Source organism: Leucopleurus acutus (assembly GCF_964270905.1).
Source record: "Leucopleurus acutus genome assembly, chromosome: 16".
In the NCBI taxonomy this organism is placed as follows: Eukaryota; Metazoa; Chordata; class Mammalia; order Artiodactyla; family Delphinidae; genus Leucopleurus; species Leucopleurus acutus.
The window spans coordinates 72,695,889-72,718,568 of record NC_139158.1 but is presented as its reverse complement, the minus strand read 5'-3'; the positions used below and the strand labels follow the sequence as shown (position 1 = coordinate 72,718,568).

Genomic DNA, 22,680 nt, shown 5'->3' with positions numbered 1-22,680 from the left:
AAAAGAGTTTCATCCTTTGGGGCTTCCCTGGTGGCGCAGTGGTTGAGAGTCTGCCTGCCGATGCAGGGGACGCGGGTTCGTGCCCCGATCCCGGAAGATCCCACATGCCGCGGGCGGCTGGGCCTGCGTGTCCGGAGCCTGTCGTGTCCGGAGCCTGTGCTCCGCAACGGGAGAGGCCACAGCAGTGAGAGGCCCGCGTACTGCAAAAAAAAAAAAAAAGATTTTCATCCTTTGATAATAATTAAGGTATGGAAGAGGGAAAGTTACTCCCAAGTCTCCACTTCGTGTATGAATTCATAATGTGCCAACAGAGGCCAAATACCCCAGTTCTGAAGCCATGCTTCAGCCTTAGAAAGATAGATATATATATGTATTATATGTACACATATCTTTATGGTATATATACAGGTGTGTGTGTGTGTGTGTGTGTATACATATACATATATATATACAATCAATCAGTGCCCAAGTCTAGGCACTTTGGGCACTGATTGATTGTCATAGAATACTACCCCCCTAATCATTCCAACAGTACTTGTACTTGGGGCCTCAGAGAATTTTACCAAACCCCTTCCCCCCCCACACACACTCACACACACAAATACACACTGTAAGGAGGATATTCAGGGGATAAGGAGAACATGAAACTATCTTTTACAAAGGGTGGGAGCAGATCTCAGAATTAAGATAAACTTGTCCACCGGTTCTCAAAGAGATCCAACTTTTTTTTTTGCGGTGCGCGGGCCTCTCACTGTTGTGGCTTCTCCCGTTGCGGAGCACAGGCTCCGGACGCGCAGGCTCAGCGGCCATGGCTCACGGGCCCAGCCGCTCCGCGGCATGTGGGATCCTCCCAGATCAGGGCACGAACCCGCGTCCCCTGCATCGGCAGGCGGACTCTCAACCACTGCGCCACCAGGGAAGCCCGAGATCAAACTTTTCAAGAAGTTCAAAATCTGGAAAACAAATCCCTTAAAACAGAGGTCAGCCACCCTAAGACTAAAAAGTCTGCCCTGCGGCTTGTTTGTGTTCAGTCCACTAAGAATAGTTTTACATCTTTAAATGGTTGGGGGAAAAACAAAATCAAAAGAAGTATGCTATCTCGTGACACGTGAAAATTACATGAAATTCAAATTTCAGAGTCCATAATAGTGTTTTATCAGGACACAGCCACTGTCCTTCTTTTAAGTATTAACATTTAAGGCTGCCTTTGAGCTGCTGTGCTAGAGTTTGAGTAATTGTGACAGAGACCATCTGGCTCGCAAAGCCTAAAATATTTAGCTCTTTACAGAAAATGATGGCTGACCCCTGCCTTAAAACAACCCGCATTCACTGCCCATTTGGAAAGTCTTTTGTCACTCAGAGGGCAGCGTACCCGGTTGGAAGGGCGCTAATCTAAATTCACGACCCTGGACAAGTCCTTCCTTTCCGTGGGCCTCAGTTTCCCCAGTTGCCCATCTGTAAAATGGGGTTAGGCACAGTGATCTCCCGTCACCTGCCTAGCAGGGGATCGGGGATCCGGGTTGCTGGAGGTCAGGGATTCGGGTGCACTGAGCGGCGCGGTCCACGGGGCGGGTCCCTCGGGTTTCCAGCTGGGCGGGCAGGCGTAGCGCCCCGGAGGCCCAGCTTTCGCTGGGGAATTCCTGGCGGGTGCGGGCGACGGGGGCGGGCCGGGGCGGGGCCGGGGCGGGACCGATCACCGCCTATAAGAGGGCACGCGCGCCCGCCCTGGCCACCAGCCTTCGCGCTCTCTCCGGACACTGGTACGATGGCCCCCGCCCGCCTGCTCTCGCTGCTGTGGCTCCTCGTGGGCGCCCTTGCCGTCGCCGCCGAGTCGGTGGGTACTGGGAGATCCCCGGGGGGGCGGACTGGTGCCTCCTTTGTTCCTGGGATCCTGCGATGCGGGGGCAATGGGGAGGGGGATGCGCCGGCCCCAGCTAGACGCAGAGGCCAGAGATACTTTGTTGGAAACTTGGCTCCAGGGTCCCAGGGAGGCTCCGGGGAGAGGGGGGGGTGGGGGGCTCCCTCGCGCGCCGTGCGCCCCCAGCCTGTTGCGCTTCCCGTCTCCCTCTGGCCTCAGACCCGCCGCGGGCTCAAGGCTCGGACGTGACTAAGCTGGTGTCACCTCGTTTCCCCTCACCCTCTCGCCCCTTCCCTGGTGATCCTGGGGCAGGCTCGGAGCCCTGACGCCCCTTCTCGCCCTCTAGAATCCGAGATGTCCTGGGAGTGAAGAGGGCTGCCTGTACTAGGAATGGGGAGGGGTTTAGGGTTCTGCAGGGCCTTGTTTCACACACCGGGGCAAGGAGTGAGCCCTGACCTCCGTTCTGGCCGCAGCCCTGCCACTGGCCTGTGGCTCCGGGCAAGGCCCTGCCCCTTCTGAGTCTCGATTTTCCCATCGGCCCAAAGCGTATGGGGGACTGGGACAGGAGGTGACCAGTGCTTCTTTAGGGTCCCTACAAAGTTGGGACGCTGATTTTTCAAGGGCGGACTGGAGGGGACGGTTTAGGCTCACCACTTGGCCAGGAGTCAAGTCTCTGCTCTCCGCCAGAAGAGCGTTTAGCGCTGGGGAAACCTAAAGCTCCCACTTTGGGGTGGGGTGAAGGGGGGCTGGGGGAAGAGAAGGTCTCAGTGAGCCCCGAGGAGCGTCCTTCTCAGCGCTTACTGGTCCCTGCTGTAGTTTACAAAGCCTGGGGCCCACCAGAAGCTCCGTTCGTCCCAGCAGCCAGCTGGGAAGGAGTGAGCCAATCACATCTGGGAAGTTGGGGTGCAGGAATTGCTGAGAGGCAATCTGACCCCCGCCCCCAAAAAAGCCTGGGCTTTGTGCTTCCTTGGTGCCCTTAAACCTCGGTTTTGGGGAGAGCAAGTCCAGTGGCGTTTAATCATTAATGTCGATTCTTTATGGGCTCCTGTTCCTCTGGGATTACTTAGGGGTGCTCCTTTCTGCCTGGCAGGCTTCATCTGAGGTATGGGTGAGACCCTGAGCTATACCCACCCCTGACCCCAGCCCCCCTTCCACCCCGTCCCCACGTACAACTGCAGCCCTGAGTGATGACAGCAAACATTTAGCGCTTATGGTACTGTTCTAATAGCTTTCTAATAGCTGTTGTAATGGCTCTATCAGCTAGTTTAATTCAGCCCTTCTGTTTACTGTTTTAAACTGGTCCTGAGGCTACACAGGTCAACTAACCTGCCCAAGGTCACACAGCTGATAAGAGGCTGAGTCAGATGCAAATGAAGCAGACAGGCTTCCAGGTCCCTTTTTTTCTCTTTTGCACGTATCTTGACGTGTAGTCTGATGCTACTCTGAGTGGCTGCTGTTATGTCTCATCCCTGGGTCACTCTTTAGAATCCATAAAAGATTTGGGGTGGGCCGGCCACAAGGAATTCTGGGGTAGAAGGAAACCGAGGGCCAGAGTGAGGTGATGACTTCCCCAAACTAAGAAGGGCAACCTTGCCAAAAGGTGAGTGGCTGAGTTAGGACTCGAACCCAAGCCTGCTGCTCCCCGTGCAGTGCTCTAAACTAGGCCGCTGAAGGATGTGTTGGCGTCACAGCTGTGGAGGCATCCGAAGGAATGGCATGGCATGTCGCATCGGCCTGGGTGGTGTGGGGAAAAGGGGAAAGACCCTGGTGGTTGAGAGGTAACATGCCGGTCTTGGTTCAGGGGCTGCCAAGCCTGCAGGTGCTTGGGGGAATCGGGGGAGGAGCAGGCAGCTGTGCCTGGGGGCAGTCAGAAGGATGTGGTTTGGGGGAGGGTATGTGGTGACCCGTCAGCTGGAGAAGTGAGCCTTAGACAGCTGCTTCCTGAGAGAGATGTCCGTCTCTCTCATCCTGACCTCAGCGCTCCCTTCCTGGCTAATGTTACGACATCTTCCACCTTGAACTGGGTCCCAGGGCTTCCCCCCTTTCCCCCGCACCCTGCTCCCAGCACTTTTCTTCCTCCCAAGGTTGTGGCTGGAAAAATCAGACCTAGTCACAGTTGGATTAGACCACAGAGATGATCCGGTCGACACTTTTCTTTTTGCAGGCGGAGAAAATTGAGGCCCAGAGAGAACGGTTTTGGTAATAACAGTTGTTTATGGAGTGCTTTCCATATACCAGGTCTGGTGCATTTTATTCTCATAAAAACCCTAGCATGTGGGGATTATATTATGCCCACTTTACAGATGAGGTGAGATGGTACCATCTTGGGGTAGCAGAGAGCTCCCAGGCCATCAGAATCTCTTGTCCTGTAGTCCCCCTCCAATAATGCTATTGGGGCCACTGCCCAAAGTTTAGGTTTAAGCCAAAGGCCTGTCCTCCCCGTGGGTAGTGCCCTCCTTTCCGCCCCCTCAGTGCCACAGGTTTTGGGAAGGGAACCCAGGCTGAGCCAGACCCTTCTCTGTTAGGTGGGGCTTGCCGTCCTAAACCAGTTCTTCCTGTCCAGCTGGAAGCATTCCCCTGATCTGCCTTCCTGCCACTCCCTCCCTGGCCAATTAAAGGCAGCCTTGTTTTGGGAGCTGGACCCCCGCCCCGTGGTGTTGCTGCCCAGGGGCACAGACGTGGCACCAGGCCCAGTCAGTCCTGGGGAAGTGTCCCCCACGCGCCCCGTGTACTTTAGCTAAGAGATGTTTCTGGTCTTCTTGAGAATTCTCTCCTTGGAAGTAGCGGTGGGGACGGAAGCCCAGGGGGTCTAGGACCCTTGAGTGGCCAGAGAGAGTTCTCTGGAATTCTTAGAAGCCCAGAGAGCTACCAAAGGAAAATATTTGGGCCATGCTTTGGAGGGCTGTGTGAGATTGGGTCCCTTTCTTTCTCTCTCTGGGTTGACATCCCCCAAGTGTAAAATGGAGTTTGAACTGAATAGAGAGCCCCTTCCAGCTCGGATATTCTATTAATAATTAAGTAGCTACTCTTTGAAAGCATTGTGGAAACCATAAAGACATCTAAGGCATTCCCTCCCTTGAAGAAACTTATGGCTCATGAGGGTATTAACATACCCCATCAAATTCTGAGCCCTTCCTCCTCCGCCCCTCTTCCAGCCCCCGACACACCCAGGCCAGGAACTCCGCTCTATTCACTTTCAGTGAAATACCTGGCCCATAGTTAGTACTCAGGAAATGTGTGTATGAATGAACAAGTAAATGTATGCATGTAACTTCATTCTAAAAGGCGCACTGAGGTTATTTCTTACTGACATGATTGCCTCGCAGTGATACTGTGAGGTAGGTATTATTATCTCCATTTTTACAGGAAAGTGATGCTCAGAGGAACGTAGGGGCTTGCCAAGGTCAGGACCAGGTCTGTCAGGTAACACAAGGTGTCTGATTTGCAGGTCCTCGGAGAACATTCCAGATGAGGAAATTGGCTGGGTTTGATAGTAGATGCCTTGGGTCCTCCTTCTGAATCGCTGGGTGACCTTGAGCAAACATGCCCTCTCGGTCTCAGTGTCCCCCACTCTGGAATGAGGTTGTTGGACCAAAGCCCTCTAAAGGGTCCTTTCTGGCGGGGGGAGAGGAGCTTTCTTGGCATCCTTGGTTAAGAGTCTACGCAAGAAGCAACGGTGGGGAGGCGGCTGGTGGAGACATTCAGCTCCTTCCATCCCCAGCTCCTGGAAACAGGGCTTTTCCAAGTACTTGGAGCGCTGAGCTGGCCTGAATGAGGGGGTGGGAAGCCTGGCCTGGCTCCCCCGCCCCAGGTCCCTCTTGGGAGGAATTGGCTCCTAGCTGTCCTCGGCCTCCTGGACTGGTGGGTGTGATTTCCAAGTGACGACTTAAAATTGGGGGAAGGGGCTGGACAGGGCTCTGTGAGTCACTGGAGGAGAGTGGTAGCTGGCCTGCCTGAGTCACCCATTTCCTTTCAGCCTCTTCGCTAATAGGATGGCCCTGCAGTGGGCATGTTGGCATGGGCTCCAGAGTTTCACCTTGTCCTTTGGGGGCCTATTAGGGATAGTCAACTAGTGTCCAGGGCCTTGAAAGGACATACAGGAAATACTAGTACTAGGCCCCAGAACTTCACAGCGCCTTGCCTGTGTGTGGCCTCTGACGGAATAGAGTTGACCTCTGCAACTGAATTGTGGTTGCCAAGGGGGAAAGGGGGTGGGGAAGGGATGGAGCGGGAGTTTGGGGTTAGCAGATGCAAACTATTACACATAGAATGGATAAACAACAAGGTCCTACTCTATAGCACAGGGAACTATAGTCAATATGCTCTGATAAACCATAATGGAAAAGAGTATAAAAAAGATTGTATATATACATATAACTGAATCACTTTGCTGTACAGCAGAAATTAACACAACATTGTAAATCAACTGTACTTCAGTTAAAAACAAAAAAAGATTACGTAGAGCAAAAGAGAAGAAAATAAGTGACCCCTGGCAGGTAGTGCTCCCCGCCCCCCCCCCCCCCCCCCCGCCTCCCTTAAAGCAAAACTGAAGCTACCATTGGTCTGAGTTTACAGAGCAAAGCTGGTACAGTCCAGATTGATCCCAGGATTCTGATTTTTCTGACGCTCTCTCTTGCTTCTTGGGATTGGAACATTGATTTGGATTTAGGCAGACCTGACTCCAGAGATGTGAAGCCCCCCCCTCTTACCAGCCCCATGGCTTGGGACAGGCCACTGGGCCGCTCCAAGCCTCTGCTTTCTGGTCTATAAGAAGATGGGGTTTGTGGGGAGGCTTGTAGGAGATGACAAGGCCGCAAGTGGAGCTCTTAGGAGCCCGCCTGGTAGGCAGGAGGCCTCAGTGAAAGTTCCCAGCTTTGCCCAGGCTGCCTTGTTGCCAGATGGTCCTTTCCTTTAGAGGATCCCACCCTCAGGGGCCCCAGGAGAGCTCTCTCCCCTCCCCCCAACAGCTGCAAGGTGGGAAGGGAGGAGTCTAGGGTGGGGCTGACAGAGCCCAAATCTCCTATTTGTTTGTCTTAGAAGTTTGTTAATTATCGGATGGGTTGATATTTAAACAAGAACCAGTTCCCGGCAGCCCTACCCCTCCTGCGGGGATCGGTAGGAGTCCCCCCGCTGAGCAATTTTCAGCCTGGAGAGAGACGGGGCAGGGGGACCGGACAGCCAGGACACTGCCCGGGCCGCAGGGGTTGGCCTCCCATGCTGGAGGAGCCTTGTGCAGTAGGGGGAGGGCCGGTGTTTCCAGTCCAGAGGCCGAGGGAATTGCAAAAAAAAAACCGCCCTGGGCTCTGGGGGAGGGAGTGTGATGGTGGACAGAAAAGGTACAGTGTTCTGGAATGCCAGTTTTCAGATGTTTTCATCGTGTGATGCCTAGGGAGAGAGAAGGCTTGTGTCAACAGCTGGGGCCTGATTTAACCCTAAGAGTTCAAGCAACCTGACTTGGGCGGGTTTGTTATTAACTCACTGGTGATCTTTGGGCGTGGTCCCCTCTGGCCCTGTCCCTGGGAGGCTGGGAGACTGGAAAATGGGTACGTTTCACGTCAGAAAAACCTGAGTTCCCGTCTCAGCCCTACTGCTCAGCCAGGGACACGCAGTTAGTTAATAAGTCATTTGGCCGGTGTGAGCCCCAGCGTCCTCTATAAAACACCTGTGTCACTCCGGGTCGTCATCAGTGTTTGGCAGACTTGTGAAGTTCTGGTTTAAGTTTAGTTTATTATTAGTGGCTAGACAAGGGTTCTTGACCTGGCCAGAGGTTGGCATGGGGAGGCGGTTGTGTGTGCGCGCTGAGAAATGTAAACCAGTAGTTATGGTTCTTGGGGTTCAGAACTTTTTATCCCTCTCACAGGGCTCCAGGAGTCCCCAAAAAGATCACTCTGTGATCCTAACAGTTCTTAACAGCTTCAGCCTTCTGTGGTCCCCTCTACCCACCCCTGTGACTCCCTACCTCCCACCCCAGCCCCAGGCCCTCCTACTCAGCCCCCTCCCTCCTGCTTTACTCTGCACCCCCCCTCCCCCTCCTTCAGGCTTGGAGCTCGGCTGCCCCAGTTTTCTCTGGCACAGTAGCAGAGGCTGCTAGTCAGGTGACACCTGGGGTAATGGAAAGGGGAGGCAGGGAGAGGCTGGTATGTGTGGAAACAGTGACTTGGTGGGGCCCGCCGGTCGTGGCCAGGCCTGCGGGGGACTGGCTGTACTGTTCAACCTCAGGGCATGGGGGCAGTGGTGACCAACGGCTGGGACACTCCTTGCCCTGGGGAAACCCAGCCAAAAGATGTCTGCAGGACAGACTGACCCGATCTGGAGCTGTGGCTTCCCCGAGCGGCGGGGGAGGCTGGGAAGGGGCAGGAAGCCAGCACCCAGGGCTGATCTAATCGACCGAGACAAGGCTATATCGACTCTGCCCTAGAGAACACGGGAGGCTTGTTTATACCCTGCCCTCGGATCCAGCAGGGACCTCGGATCCGCTGCCTAGATTACCAGCCCAGCTTCAATGCACCTCTGTCTCTGCGGCCCTGAGGGAACCAGCCCCCTCCCGGCTGTCTCCACCGGTAATCGGTAATCGGAGCAGTCCCCAGCTTGGTTACCAGGCCTCCAGACAGAGGAAGGCTTGTCTCTTTGAGAATCGCCTTTCATAGGTGGGGAAACCGAGGCCCAGAGAGAGAATCTCCCACGATTATCCGGGGTGTTAGTGACAAGGATGCCGCATCAGCTTCGGCCAGGGGGATGTCCAGAGGCTCCAGAAGCTCCCCCCACCCTTCCCCTTCCAGTCTCTATTACTAGCTGGCACCCCTGGGTCCTGGAGCTGCCCTGGATGGGCAGGGGGGATTGGTGAAAAGCTGCTGGCAATGCCAGGCCTGGCTTCTCTCCTGAGCGATTGTGTTCCTAGTAACCCGACCTTGGAGTGGGCAGGGCCGACATTCGAACCCCCATCCCCAGACCTGGCTTAACCCTTCCCATACCAGCACACCAGGTCCTGGATTTGTGTGTGGTTTCTTCTGGCCTTCTAGATATTTTTTTCATCCTCAAGGCAGGTCAGGAAATACTCTGGGGATACAGGTCCCCAAGTAGAGTTTCAAGTGTCTCTCTGGTCACTGCCGTTTGCTCTTTTTGGAAAAATGCAGTTGGTCTCTCCTCTGCCTCTATCTGCTTAGGACAGGTGCTCCAAGCTGTGTGACCTTGCGCAGAGCTCTGCCCATCTCTGGGCCTTTCTCTCTTCTATCAGGGGGCCTGACTGGTTGTTAAAGAGTCTCTGGTCTCGGAAGCAAAATAAATAACAAGTTATAGGGTATGTCCCTGCGCAGTTTGCAAAGCACCTGCCCACCCACCAACCACTTTTCTAGCAATGCAACTGGTTCTACAACTTTTCCCAGGTCTCTCTGACCCTTTGAGCACTAATCCCCTTAGCCAGAAGGAAGGCAGATGGGGATTAATAATAGCTGCTACTCACTGAGCACCTGCTGTGTACCAGGCCACGTGCTGGGTCCCTTGCACACCCCAATGCGTTTCACTTAATCCTCATCCTTCAGCAAGGTGCTACTAGCCCTGGTTATAAAAAGAGGAAACTGAGGCTTTAAGATGTGAAATAAATGCCCAGGCTTGTATAGTTAGGGAGTGATAGGACTGCGGTTTGCTGGTGGAACTGCCTTCACAGGTCACCACTCTGGTGGTAGATCCTTCCATTTCTGCCAACATGTAGAGTCCTGATTGTGGCACCCAGGTTTTGCTCATTCTAGGGGATATCTGACCCTTCAGAAGGAGGATGGGGGAGGACCATGCCTGGATCAGTGGCCCCTTCTGGGGATCTCCTGCCGGGACCACTGTGCTGGGCTCAGCAGTTAGGGCCCAGGGTACTCGGCATCCCAGCTTCCCCCCAAATTTGGCTTGCCCAATTGACCTTCTGGTCTCACCCCCGAAAGAAGGGTCGAGTGTGTCCCTGACCCCTGGGGGTGGCTTCCTCCCCTGGGGAAGGGCCAGGTGGGGGAAGGCTCGCCTCTCTTTTCCTCCCACCCGTTCTCTGACCCTGAACTTCTCCCCGGTGTCCCAGCCAAGTTTCTGTTCTTTTGTTTAAGCAATATCACTTTTACCTCTGTTTACTCCCTGACCAGGGGAAGGGGTGCCCTGGAGCCCTGGCCTGGAATTTGTACGCTCTGGGCTGTGGCACTGGGGTGGAGAGGTAAATTGTGGGTGGCAGTGAGAAGTCTGGTTGTGGCTAAGACATGGTCTTGAGAAAGATCTAGGTTTGAATCCCATCTCTGTCGCTTTCTAGCTCTGTGACTTTACATGAATGACTCAACTGAAGCTCTCTTTCCGGCAACATGGGTAGAGCACCTTACAAGGCTGTTGTGTTAATAAAAACAGCTCATACGGAGAAAAACCCAGTTTGGTGCCTGGCATGTCGTGGGTACTAGTGCCTGGCCCCATGATTTTCCTGGGTGACTGAAGCTGTAGGACTTTGCAGTAGGATTGCTGATGTTTCCTAGCTTCATGCCAATCGCCTAAGGATTGGATGTGGGTTATATCTGGAGTGACAGCTGCTGCCCGTGCATTTGCTGAGCCCTTTAGGGGCAACCCAGACCCTAGAAGTGGGAAAGGAAGACAAGTCCAACCCAGGAGTCCAGAGACCTAGGTTCTTTTTTTTTTTTTTTTTAATTTTTGAATTTTTATTTATTTTTTATACAGCAGGTTCTTAGTTATCCATTTTATACATACTGGTGTATACATGTCAATCCCAATCTCCCAATTCATCCCAACACCACCACCCCCCGCCACTTTCCCCCCTTGGTGTCCATACGTTTGTTCTCTCCATCTGTGTCTCTATTTCTGTCCTAGGTTCTTTTTTTTTTTTTTTTAGGGACCTAAGTTCTAAGTCCAGTTCTGCTTGGGTGACCTTGGCAAAGGCCCTTATCTTTTAATCTGGGTAATAAAGTGAGATGGTTGGGCCTCAGACACCTTCTGTAGGTAGGCATTAGTCTTCACAGCACAAAATAGCGCCTACCCCTCTTCTTTGCTATGGAGAATCTGGGGAAGCATCCAGCATCTCTAAACCTCCAGGCAGCAGCCCCAGGTGCGCACCAGGGTCTGCTGATTCAGCTGCTGATTTCTGTTGTGTGTCTATGAGTAGGACAAAGATACAGAGAGACCTGAGGGCCCAGAGAGGGTGCCTGTGCGTGCACACGCTCCCCGGGCAGGGATGGGGTGAGCCAGGTGCAGGGTGGAGTCCCTCTCTGGTCAGGGCTCGGCCTGGCTGCTGGGGGGCCTGGTTCTTCAAAGCCACCTCAGACTGAATGGGCCTTGTCTGAAAAGAGGGTGGGGGAAGGGAGGGCTCTTGGCATCCCCCCCATCCGCACACAGACACAAAAGGGGTACTTGCCCACAACCCCAGGGAGCCTGGTTGCGTCTTGCTGGTCTAGTCTTAGGGATTCTGCCCACTTGGGAATTTCCCTCTTGTCAGGGGTCTTGGGCAGAGAAGGGGCCACTTCTGTAGTTGGAGAGGATTTAATTTCCTGTGTCCTCCATCAGTACGCCTCACAGAGCTCCTCCTAAGCCCTTTGACTTGCTGGAAGAGGGCACCTGGGCTCCTCTAATGCAGCCTTTAGGGATCCCTGCCCATTTATTTGTTTGTTTGTTTATGGCGCACCACACGCCATGCAGGTTCCTTCAGGGATCCCTGTCCGCTTGCTTATTTATTTATTTATTTGTGGCACACCACATGGCATGCAGGTTCTTACTTCCCCAACCAGGGATCGAACCCGTGCCCCCTACAGTGGAAGCTCGGAGTCCTAACCACTGGACTGCCAGGGAATTCCCAATCCCTGTCCTTTTAGAGCTGAGATAGGTGTCTGATGGGATCTAATCCTGGCTAATTCTGGCCATTCCTGACCTTAAGAAAAGTCATTTATGCTCTCAAGGAACCTGGTATAAAAATGAAGGGTTAGGGACTTCCCTGGTGGCGCAGTGGTTGAGAGTCCACCTGCCGATGCAGGGGACGCGGGTTCATGCCCCGGTCCGGGAAGATCTCACATGCCACAGAGCGGCTGGGCCTGTGAGCCATGGCCACTGAGCCTGCGCATCCGGAGCCTGTGCTCCGCAACGGGAGAGGCCGCAACAGTGAGAGGCCCGTGTACCGCAGCAAAAAAAACCAAAAAAAACCCCAACAACAACAAAAAATGAAGGGTTAGGGATGACCCGGTGACCCCCAAGATGGCTGAACTAGGAATCAATCTAGTTTTCAGCCTGGGTTTTGCTGCAGACTTGGTCTTCATTTCCTGATGTAAAACAGAGCTGTTACCAACCAGTCAGTGTGCTGATCCCGTGGGTTGTTTTGAAACACTCCTCAGCACTTTCACCCACTAAAAGAAAGGCAGGATTCATAAATAACCAGTCGTGGCTCCTGGGAATGAGAAGGTAGGGGAAGGTCTCAGCCTGAAACAACACAGTGTTGGGACCCCAGCCCCCATCTTGAGGACTTTGAGCTCTGACTTGTCTCCAGGCCAGATAAGCAAGTGGCCAAAGTACCTTCTTTCCCTCCTGGGCTGGGTTTGACCTCCGCTTGACAGGACTCCCTCCTAACCGAGGTAGGTGGGCACTCTGTGTACACGTGTGTTCATGCATGTGTTTATCCGTATGTGGCTAAAGGCTCAGGTGACCCATGCCTGGGTTCTGGTCCAGTGTGGGGACTTTCTTGCCTGGGTGATCTTGGGGAAGTGACTAATTTTCTGAGCATCTCCCCCCCCCCCCCCCCCCCCCCCCGCCTCTTAATACTTCTGCAAATAAGGGCTATGAGGTAGAGCTCATTCACGCTAAGTGCTTAGTCTAGTAAGCCGCCGGGGTCCTGCTGTTTCTGATTCTGGGCCCCAGGGGAATTTGCAGCAGGAGATGGGGGTAGAGCACAGGGACCCCACCCTAGGTACAGGCAGCTTGCGCAACCACGGAGGAGCCTTCCTCCAGTGCTGCCAAACTGAAGCCACAGGCATGGGGCTGTGCGGGGGCTGGAATTCCAGCGCCGGCAACCCCACAGCTCCTGATTCCCGAGTCATGAAGTCATCCCCCACCAGGGCTTAACCCCTTCTGGCTCCCCACCCCCACGTGTACCAAGCGTTCAGCAGAGATTCTCGCCTTGGCGGTGGGAGGGGGTTGCCTGCCCACTGCCTTCCTCCCGGCCTGACCCTGCTCCCTTCCCGGAATCCAGCTGCCCTTGACAGGGTGGAAGGGGACCTGATATGATAGTCCGGTTCCGCCCACCTCTCCCCGGAAGCCTGGGCCTCTCCCACAGATGGTAACCTTGTCTTAGGAACGGATGTTCCTTCTCAGGCTCTCCCCTGTGTTACTGGCAAGTCTCTGCTGGGTGAAGGACAGCTTGGGCAGTCAGAAGCACGCCCTGGCCTCTTTCCTGAGCTATGTAGGTAACTCACTGTGTGACCTTGGGCAAGTCACTGCTGTGTCCGGGACTCATCTTGCAAATTCTGTGAAATGGGAGGACAGGGGCCTCCCTGGGCTCCAGCTGGTGTTCCTGGTTCTGAGGAGACCTTCCACCCCCTGCAGTTAGGGGGTTGGGGAAAAGAGAATGTCTTGGGCAGGGGTGTGTATTGAATGTATTCGAAACCCTGACGCTTCTGGGAAATAATAGGCACTTTAATATTTGAGTTCATTAGTGAAAGAATGAACTTTGCCCAGGGCTGCTGTTCTGTGGGCAGAGGAAGGCTTAACCCAGAAGCTAGGGGGAAGGGTGGTGCGCATCCCATATATTTCCCGACTCTCTTGAAGGAGCTTTGTTTTACACTCAGCTGAACTTGAGGGGATGGGAGCAGGGTAGCTGATGTTCTGTAGGACTTGGGGAAAGTTCTTCGCCTTCCTGGATCTTTCATACTTTCTTTCTGAAAGCTTCTCAGTGGGGATGGACCTAAGGTTCTGCTGTGAACAGCTAGCCCCAATAGGTGGCAGCTGAGTGATACATATGGGTCCTGGAGTGGGTGGTCCGTGAGGGCAGAGGCAGGGCTCACTTAGCACATGGCAGAATGACTCCGTGGGAGATGTTTGGAAGGCTGAACACACGAGTGTGCTCATGTACTCTTGAGTCCCTAGCTCCAGGCAGAGCCCTGACCCGAAGCTGTCCTGGGGTGTGGGTGGGCCAGCCCTGCCTGTCCCAGCCCCGTCCGACTCAGCTGGGAAAGTTGTCCTAGACAGGGCGTGACCAGCACCAGTGGCCCTCTCCCTGCCGTGGGTGAATCAGCTGTGATAGCATCATAGCGCCCTGGAGTGTGGATGGGGAACAGTGGCTCTGAAGGCGGGCAGCCCTATGTGGAGTCCTCACTTCTCCATCTGCTACTCCCGTCACCAAGAGAAAATGATTTAATATCTTTGATACCCAGCTTCCTCAGTTATAAAATGGAGTTAAAGACTGGCCTTTAGAGTTATTAAGAACAGAGCCTGGCATATAGCAAGTGCCTCAGTACAGGGCACCTAAGGTATTTATATTCGGTTCATGACCACCTTTATATTTTTATTAGCTCAGAATGGGAACGGGATTTGTCTAAGGTCACACAGCAAGTTAGGGGCCAGGAGGGGGCCAGGACCCAGGTCTCCAGGCTCTGACCTGATCCTCTTCCAGCACCCCAGCTCACCTTCCTGAACGCCCACTTCACTGCCTCTCCAGGGTTCAGGGGCTGCTATAGAGCACTGGGAGGCAACTGACTGATGTGTCTCCTGTTTTTACCCTAGATCCGAGAAACTGAGGTCATCGACCCCCGAGACCTCCTAGAAGGCCGACACTTTTCCGGAGACTTACCGGACGACGAGGATGTTGGGGTACCTGGGCAGGAGCCCCATGACTTTGAGCTGTCTGGCTCTGGAGATCTGGGTACGGAGGATGTGGTGGGCAGGCCAGGGCCCAGGGCTGGAGGGAACCCATCCTCTTGCTCCTACAAGGGTGACCCCGCCTTGAAGTTGGATTTTCCTATCGTGCCCCTCCCCCTAAAAAGGGGGGAAACCAAAGTTGCCAGATCAACCCATCCCTGAAACCCTCTCTGGGCAAATGGTTTGTTGCTTTGAGTTCAATTTTAGTTCTATCTTTGCGCCAGCCCGAACCTGTCCACCTTCGGACAGGGTTGGGTGGGGTGGGCGTGGGGAGGAGGACTGTTGAGTGTTTTTCTTCCTTTGAAAAGGAAAGGGAGCAGCTCAGAAGCCTGGGGGCAAGGTGACGAGAGCGGTGTGGGTGGGAACGGATAGCAAACCCCCTGCTTCGGAGGGCGTGGGAGTAGTGAAGGGGCCCAGACCAGGGGCCGGCAACTCTCCTGGTCTGTGACTTCCTGGCTCCGGCTGCCGGGCTAGACAGAACTGCAAGAAGCATCCCTCCTATGTGTGAGGTGGTGTAATAATTTGAAGTTTGAGCTTTGGAGACACGTAGTCCCGAGTTCCAACTGCCACTCGGTGACCTCTAAGCCTTGGTTTCCTCATCTGTAAGATGGGAATAGAAATGACAGTGCATCGGTGTCTGTGTTGTGGAGTTGGGACTGAGTGAAAGCCCTTGGCATTTACCACACCCTCGGGAAATACACGAATATTGCAATTTCTAATATCTACTGTTGCAATCTAGATTCTTCTCAAATGAATCCCCTGGAGATCTTGTTAAAATACAGATTTTGATTTAGTGGACCCTGAGATTCTGCATTTCTAACCAGCTACTGGGTGATGCTGTTGGTCCTGGGATCTATATGGAGCAAGAGTTTGGAGCTGACAAAAAAAATCTGCCCAGTTACCAGCTCAACATTCCTGTGAAAGAGCCAGGGAGGCAGGTCTCAGGAGCCCCATTTTACAGATGAGATGGCTGCGGCTGGGGTGGGAATGATCACCTGCTGGACACTGAACATTTGGGGGCCGATTGTGAATTCGAACTCCCACCAGCCCTGGGTCATTGACCTGGGGGTAACCGACCTCACATTCACACGGCCTTTCTGTCCTTACAGATGACTCAGAGGACAGCCCTATCTTCCCGGAAGTGATCCATCCCTTGGTAAGCAGCTACACACTTTTGCCTCTCCTGTTCTTAGTACCTCTTGAGGGGAGCAGAATAAGTGGGAGTCTGACCTCACTCTGCAAGAAGGCTTCTATTTGTGGCCCTGGACTCGTGGGACAGGCACAACTGTGGGTCATGGGCAAGCCATCCTCTCTGCAGGGGTAATCAGTAAGTGATAAACACTAGATGTGTTTCCAGCCTCTTTTTTAGTGTGCGTTTCTAGGTATTTCCCAACATTAATATCGATTTATACATACAGTTCTATGTACTTCGTTTTTCACTTAAAGTGATCATGAGTATTTCCACACGTAATTAAATGTTTTTCCTATTCATTTTTATGGCCTGCGTAATCAGAGTTCACCCAGTTTCCCTTACTGATGGAAAAGAGGTTTATGATTTTTTGATCCTTCAATGACAACACTACAGCAAGCATCTTTTACACAAATCTCTGATTAGCCCCTTAGGACAGAGTCCCAGAGGCAAAATTGCTGCCTTAATGGAGAAGCTATTTCTGCAGTTTTGCCAAACCACCCTCCAGAATAGAATAGTAATATTCTATTACTCTAGAATATTCTAGAACACCTGCTTCCCTGTGCCCTTGGTCACATTATTCATTCCCCCTTTGGGACAGATTTACTAGAAAAGTTGACAGCATAATTGTTGAGAGGTTGTTGCTGATTTCTGCTCTAGGACCACGTGGTTTGGCCAGCGAGATGCAGAACCAGATTCCTCACCTGGCTGAATGTCCCTGTCCCCTGCCCTGGGTCCCTCCCCCAACCATGCTGAGTGTTGGTCTCTTTTCCTTCCCTCTTTCCAGGTGCCTCTAGATAACCACATACCTGAGAAGACAGGGCTTGGGAGCCGGGTCCCCACCGAACCCAAGGAACTGGAGGAGAATGAGGTCATCCCCAAGAGGATGTCACCCTTTGGTGGGGACGAGGATGTGTACAACAAGGTGTCCATGTCCAGCACAGCCCAGGGCAGCAACATCTTTGAGAGGACAGAGGTTCTGGCAGGTAAGGGCCCACGCTTCCCACAAGATACCCCGAAGGGGGAGAGGGCTTCAGGTGGGGGCAGAATAGAGCTGCAGGCAAGGATGCCTCTAGCCCATTAGGCAACTTGGTACCCCTTCCTTACAACCCCTGGGTGCCCTGGGGCCTTGAAGGATGACACTTCCCCAAAGACTCTGTGTGCCTGTTGCACAGAGAGGAAGAATTACATATCAAGGGCTAAAAAAAATAGATGTTGAGTCATTCACTTGCCATAAGTCCTTCTCTTATTTACAAAGCACTTTCCCAGCCTGAGTTTAGCACCTGGGGAGTCAATTATTAAAAGTTTAACCTACCTTGAAAACTTCCCCTGAAAGCCCAGAGGCTCCTTTGGGTTGGGCTGTCTTCCCCTCCCCCTGCTGTCACTTGGCAGCCTTGTGACCTAGGCTGAGAAGCTTTCCAGCCTCAGTGGATGAAGTGACCCTCAGTTTCCTTGTCTGCAAATGGGTACAGTGCTATCCCCTTGGGTTTCATGACTTCATGAAAAGTAGAATCTAAAATAACTTGGCAAACTGTAAAGGGCCGTTCTGGTTTGTCAGTATAGTTCACAATAGTAGACGGTACAGTACAGTACACTAGTAGTAGGTGGCGCCCAGGGAAACTTCATGGGCCAGATTAAGAAACAGAGGCCTAGAGAGAGTACGTGTTTGGCAAGAGCTGTAGCACTCTTGACTGTAATGTGCTGTGTGGCGAAAGCTCTGTCCCGGGGAGAGGCTTCAGGAGTGGCTCTGTGTAGCCTGGCTGTGGGGTCTTCAGCTGGGGTGGTATTTGGCTTCTTCTCTTCTTCCCTGGCAGCTGTGGGGGTCCCCAAAGCTGGGTGGGGGGCTTTGTCAGAGGGAACTCCCTTTCTGGCCAGATTCTACAGGCCGAGGGCCAGCCTGGATGAACCAGCCTGGTGAAGGGGCACCCTGGGCCCAGGCTGGGTTTTTCCTGTCTTCTGGCAAGCAGCTGGGCCGGCAGCTCCGAGTAGGCTGGAGGTACAGGGAAAGAGCCCTGTGCGCTGCCTGCAACCAGGACAGATGAAGGATCTTGCCTGCATCTTGCCAGGGTATAACCCCTGGGGACATTGGGCCCAGCTCAGCGCTGACCCTGGCCCACGGGTCCCAGAGTCAATGTTCTTTGAACTTTATGTGTGATGTGGGTGGGGTGAGGGATGCTGTCGAAACTAGAGGGGCCCTTAGAGACCTTTTAATCTTTGTAAGTTTCAAACTACTTGGTGGAAGTTCAGAGGTAAAGCCTGCCCCGTCTTTCTTCACCCACAGAGTTTCACTTTTATCTGGTGGATGTGGGATAAGCATAAGGTTTTGGCTTTTACCAACTAAGCATTCTACTGCTTTTAAAGAAAAACGTAAAAACCACTGATCTAGTCCAAACAAGTGTTTCTTATACATAGAGAGACTCAGACCCAGAGAAAGCAAACCGCTTACTTTGGGTCATTTAGCAAGAGAGAACCGGGTTATCTCAATACTTCCAATGGAGAATTACACAAGTGTGAGATCTTCAGTTGAAAAGTTATATTGTTGAGCTAGCTGAGGTGGGACCCTCCATTCCAGTAGTTTTTAAAAAGCACCTGGGACTTTATCCAGTGCTTGTCATGTGCCGTGTGATTAATGCACCTGCCTCATTGAGTCCCCATAACAACCACATCCGCCAGGTATGGTTATCTATACTCTCAGAGATAAGGAAACTGAAGCTTGGAGAAGCCTAGTCACTTGTCCAAAGGCACAAGACCAGACAGTGGTAGACCTGGCATTGGAACCTAGGACGACAGGCACTTCTGAGACTGCCCTTGACCTTGTGGGGAATCCCAGCACAGACCAAGGGTCTAACAGGAGTCATCAGAGGGAAAGGCGATAGAAACGGGAAGGGGGTTGATACCTGATAGTCCACGTCCTTTTTCTGGTATTTCCTGGGGGTACTTTGTTGCTGCTTTTTCGTCATTTTAGTCAAGAAAGAGCCTGATGTGGTTCTCTGCCACTCTCTCCCCATTCTGTGCATGGATTTGGAGTGTGTGCAGGGGCAGAAAATTAATCTTCTTAGGTTAAGACTGAATTAGGGGACTCAATCTGCTACAGAAAGGATTCTGGGAGATATCCCTGCCTGCTCAACAAACAGCAGTGAGCCCTCCGGGCAGCCTGGTGTCGTAGAGAGAACATAACGTTCACCTGAAAAGCCCACACCTGCCTGACACTAACCAGGTGCCCTCGGCCAGTGCTCCTCTCTGAGCCAAACTGTGTCATATGTTAAGCACCTACTGTTGTGCCAGAATGATTCAGGGTGCTAGGGACACAGCTATAAACCACGAAGGTTCATCATTAATGAGTACTGAGCATATGCTATGCACTGTTCTGAGCTCTCTAAGTGGATTAATTTATTTAATCCTGGGGACAAACCTATGAGAAAGGCACTATTGTGTCCATTTTGCAATGAGAGAGATGAAGGAATTTTATTATTTAGATCCCGCAGCCAGTTAAGTGGCAGAGATAGGAATGGAACGTAGGCCTTAAGCACTGAGTTCGTATGTAGGGACATAAACCACATGTACAATTTTTTTTTTGGCCACACCGTGCGGCATGTGGGATCTTAGTTCCCCGACCAGGGATCAAACCCATGCCCCCTGCAGTGGAAGCATGGAGTCTTAACCACTGGACCGCCAGGGAAGTCCCAAACCACATATATAATTATCTATAACGTAGGAGTGTGGACACATTTGCATGTGGTAACTGTGTATGGTAGCATATACCTGCGTGTGTATAGACTGTATATACCAGTCTATAGACATGTAGGTCTGCACAGGGAGGCATGCACACGGGGTCAGCTAGAGAGCTCGCTGTACTAAGGACCATGGGGTAAGTAGGTTTAAGGGGGATTTCCACAGCCTGCAGTTTCTCTTCTTCCTGGCTCAGGGCTGAGCTGGGAGTTGGCCTGGTGTTGAGAAAGAGCCTGGCTTTGGACTCAAGCAGATGTGGGTTGGAATGGTGCCTTTGTCACTCTGGTTCTATGGTTTTTTCGGTGACTTACAGTGACCCCCTTCTCATTAATGAGGTTGTGAGAATCAAATTCAGTAAGGCATCAGCAGAGCACACCCAGGGGAGTGATGGCGAGGACGTCTAGTGGTAGGAGAACCGACCAGGCGGAAGTGGCCAGTGTACCCCGAGGTCGCGACGGGCAGCCAGCTCTCACCTCACCGCTCCCCTCTCTCCTCTCCAGCTCTGATTGTGGGCGGTGGCGTGGGCATCCTCTTTGCCATTTTCCTGGTCCTGCTGCTGGTGTACCGCATGAAGAAGAAGGACGAGGGCAGCTACGACCTGGGCAAGAAACCTATCTACAAAAAAGCCCCCACCAACGAGTTCTATGCCTGAAGCTTCCTCCTGAGCACCTGCTTGGACTTCATGGGGAAGGGCCGCTGAAGGATTTTGAAGGGTGGACATTAGGGGAGGGGGAGGGCAACCCAGTCCTGATCTATCAGCATCTCCAGCTCCGATTAGGATTTCAGTGTCAGAAGAGACATCATCTTCTACTGTCCCTGCCTGCCTCTTCTTGATTCTCTGGGCCTCCATTGTCCCAGCAGAAAAACAGGGTTAAACTTGGCCTTTCTCAAGGCCAAGTCTGGGATTGGATCGTTTCTTCATCTTCCGGTTTAGAATCGAGGCCCAGCTGAGAGCCTGTACTGAACAGGCCTCATCCAGAGCCTTTCTAAGCTATTGTGTGAATCCTGCTGGAGGGGGGCCCCCACCCCCGGCCTTCTTCCCACCCTCCCTTCCTTCCACAGCCTGGCCCCTCTGCCAGGAGCTGGGAGAAGGAACCAGAACCATCTATCTGCACCTGGAGATGTGTCCCTCAAAGGGCACCTGCAACCACACTATGAGAGTCTGTGGTACACCTTGGGCCATTCTAGCCTCTTCCAAGTGACTTTTGGAAATCAACATTTTTTATTTGGGGAGGGTGGGGAGAAGAGCTGAAAGTTCATTGTGAAATGGACTTGTAGAATATTCATAAATCTATTTTTAGTGGGATTTTTTTTTTTTAATGGTTCATTCCTTTGTACAGAGCCTCTCTACCTGGGCAAGAATACACAGAAGCCGAGGCATTCTCCTCCCTCTTGCACCTTTCCACAGTACTTGCTAAGTTTGTATTTAATGTTTTTTTGTTTTTGTTACTCGAAAGAGAGAGCAGAGTTGGAGATATAATTTTTATTAATTTTTTTTTACTATTTATAGCTTCAGACAGGGCCTCTCCTTCCCTCTTGCCTCTTTTTCTTTAAATCCCCTCCCCGTGTTTTTGGTTTTTTTAATTCTTCATACTTCCCTGCTTATGACCTTGGCCCTTTCTAAAGCTGCTTCCTCTAAGAAGCTTTTGCTGAAATATAGTTTTCTAGCAGATCCCAAAACATAACCTAGGGGATGGGATATTTGTGTCTCTTTTTCATGTAATATATTATTATTCTTCCTTGGTTCTAGCAAAATAGATAAATATATTTTTTCAGGAAATAGTGTGCTATGATATTCCCACGTAAAGCTGGGTGGTTGAGTGAGTGAATTTTTGTGTGGCTGAGTGGATTTTTGCCTCTTTCTCTGGTCCTGTTCTTTGGTGCCTTCTCCTGATTGGGCTGGAAACCTTCTCTCCAGCTTTTGCTTTGAGCCTAGCTGGGGTTCCTTCATTCGCTGTCTCCTGATTTAAGAAAAAATTGGAGAGCAGTGCTATCCAATATGGCAGCCACTAGCCACATTGAGATCAATTAAAACTACACGAAGTCAAATGTTCGTTCCTCAGTTATAGTAACCACATTTCAAGCGCTCAGCAGCCACGTGTGGCTGGTGGCTGGTGTACCAAACATGTGGGCAGAGCCCACTGGCGACGGTTGGACAGCACAGCTCGAGAACTAAGCTGGTTTAACAAGTCACAGCCCCAGTTTTGCTGAGATGACCTTTGTCTCCCTAGACAAAGGGGGATGGGAGAGGGCTGATCAGGCCCTGGCCCTGTTATCTGTGACCCTTCCTCTCCAGAGAGGAGAGGCCTGGAGAAGCCTAGTGGCTTAGCCAGGGCAGGCGACACCTCCTGACCCCATTGGCTGGGGTTGGGGGGGGGATTACCCTTGCTTCCCTCACCTTTCATCACCATAACCCCAGGGTCCCAGCCGGCTGGGTCCTCTTCCTCCCCTGGTGTCCTTTTCCTCTGGCCATGTTGGGAGTGAGCACCTCACACTGTTGTCTGTTACTGATTTTTTGATAAAAAGATAATAAAACCTGGTACTTTCTAGATCGCCTGCCTCTATCATTTTTAAGTTCATCAGACGTCATCCTTTCCCTTGATCTCAGTGGAGCCTGAGGTAATTGCTACCAGACACCAGAGGCAGAGATGTAAGACGCCAGGAAAGAGCCCGGACAGGAGGGAGGAAAGTCAGAACATGCACACTGGCCGGTGGGCCATGTCTTGCCTACCTCGGACTTTTGTTTAGGAGGCACCGTGTTTCAAAAACAAACGCAGAAATCCTTGAATTAGTTGCCGACTATGAAAGTGAGGATGTTTCCCATAAAAATCCAGACTGATTCCCTACTTCTCCCTGGGGGAAAAAAATCAAGATTTGGCAACTCTCAGGCTGCATGGCAACCGCTGGGAGTTGCTGATGGGCGGGTACCTGTTTAGATGCAGGCTCTCTGCTTTGCCACAGTCTGTCCACCTGCTTGGCCTCTGGGCATCGAAGCTGGTAGGCTCTGGTCAGATACCATTGATGCCTCTCGATCCTCATA

At 52.3% G+C, this 22,680-nt stretch overlaps 1 protein-coding gene across 1 annotated transcript; it reads left to right on the top strand.

The window, feature by feature from the left end:
- The first annotated feature begins 1,745 nt into the window (after positions 1-1,745).
- On the top strand, positions 1,746-22,189 carry SDC4 (syndecan 4). The gene is made up of 5 exons (XM_082857488.1): positions 1,746-1,834; positions 14,588-14,726; positions 15,832-15,878; positions 16,699-16,897; positions 20,141-22,189. Exons 1-5 carry the CDS (start codon positions 1,766-1,768, stop codon positions 20,290-20,292), a joined length of 606 nt encoding a protein of 201 aa, XP_082713614.1. The 5' UTR covers positions 1,746-1,765; the 3' UTR covers positions 20,293-22,189.
- Positions 22,190-22,680: the final 491 nt, after the last annotated feature.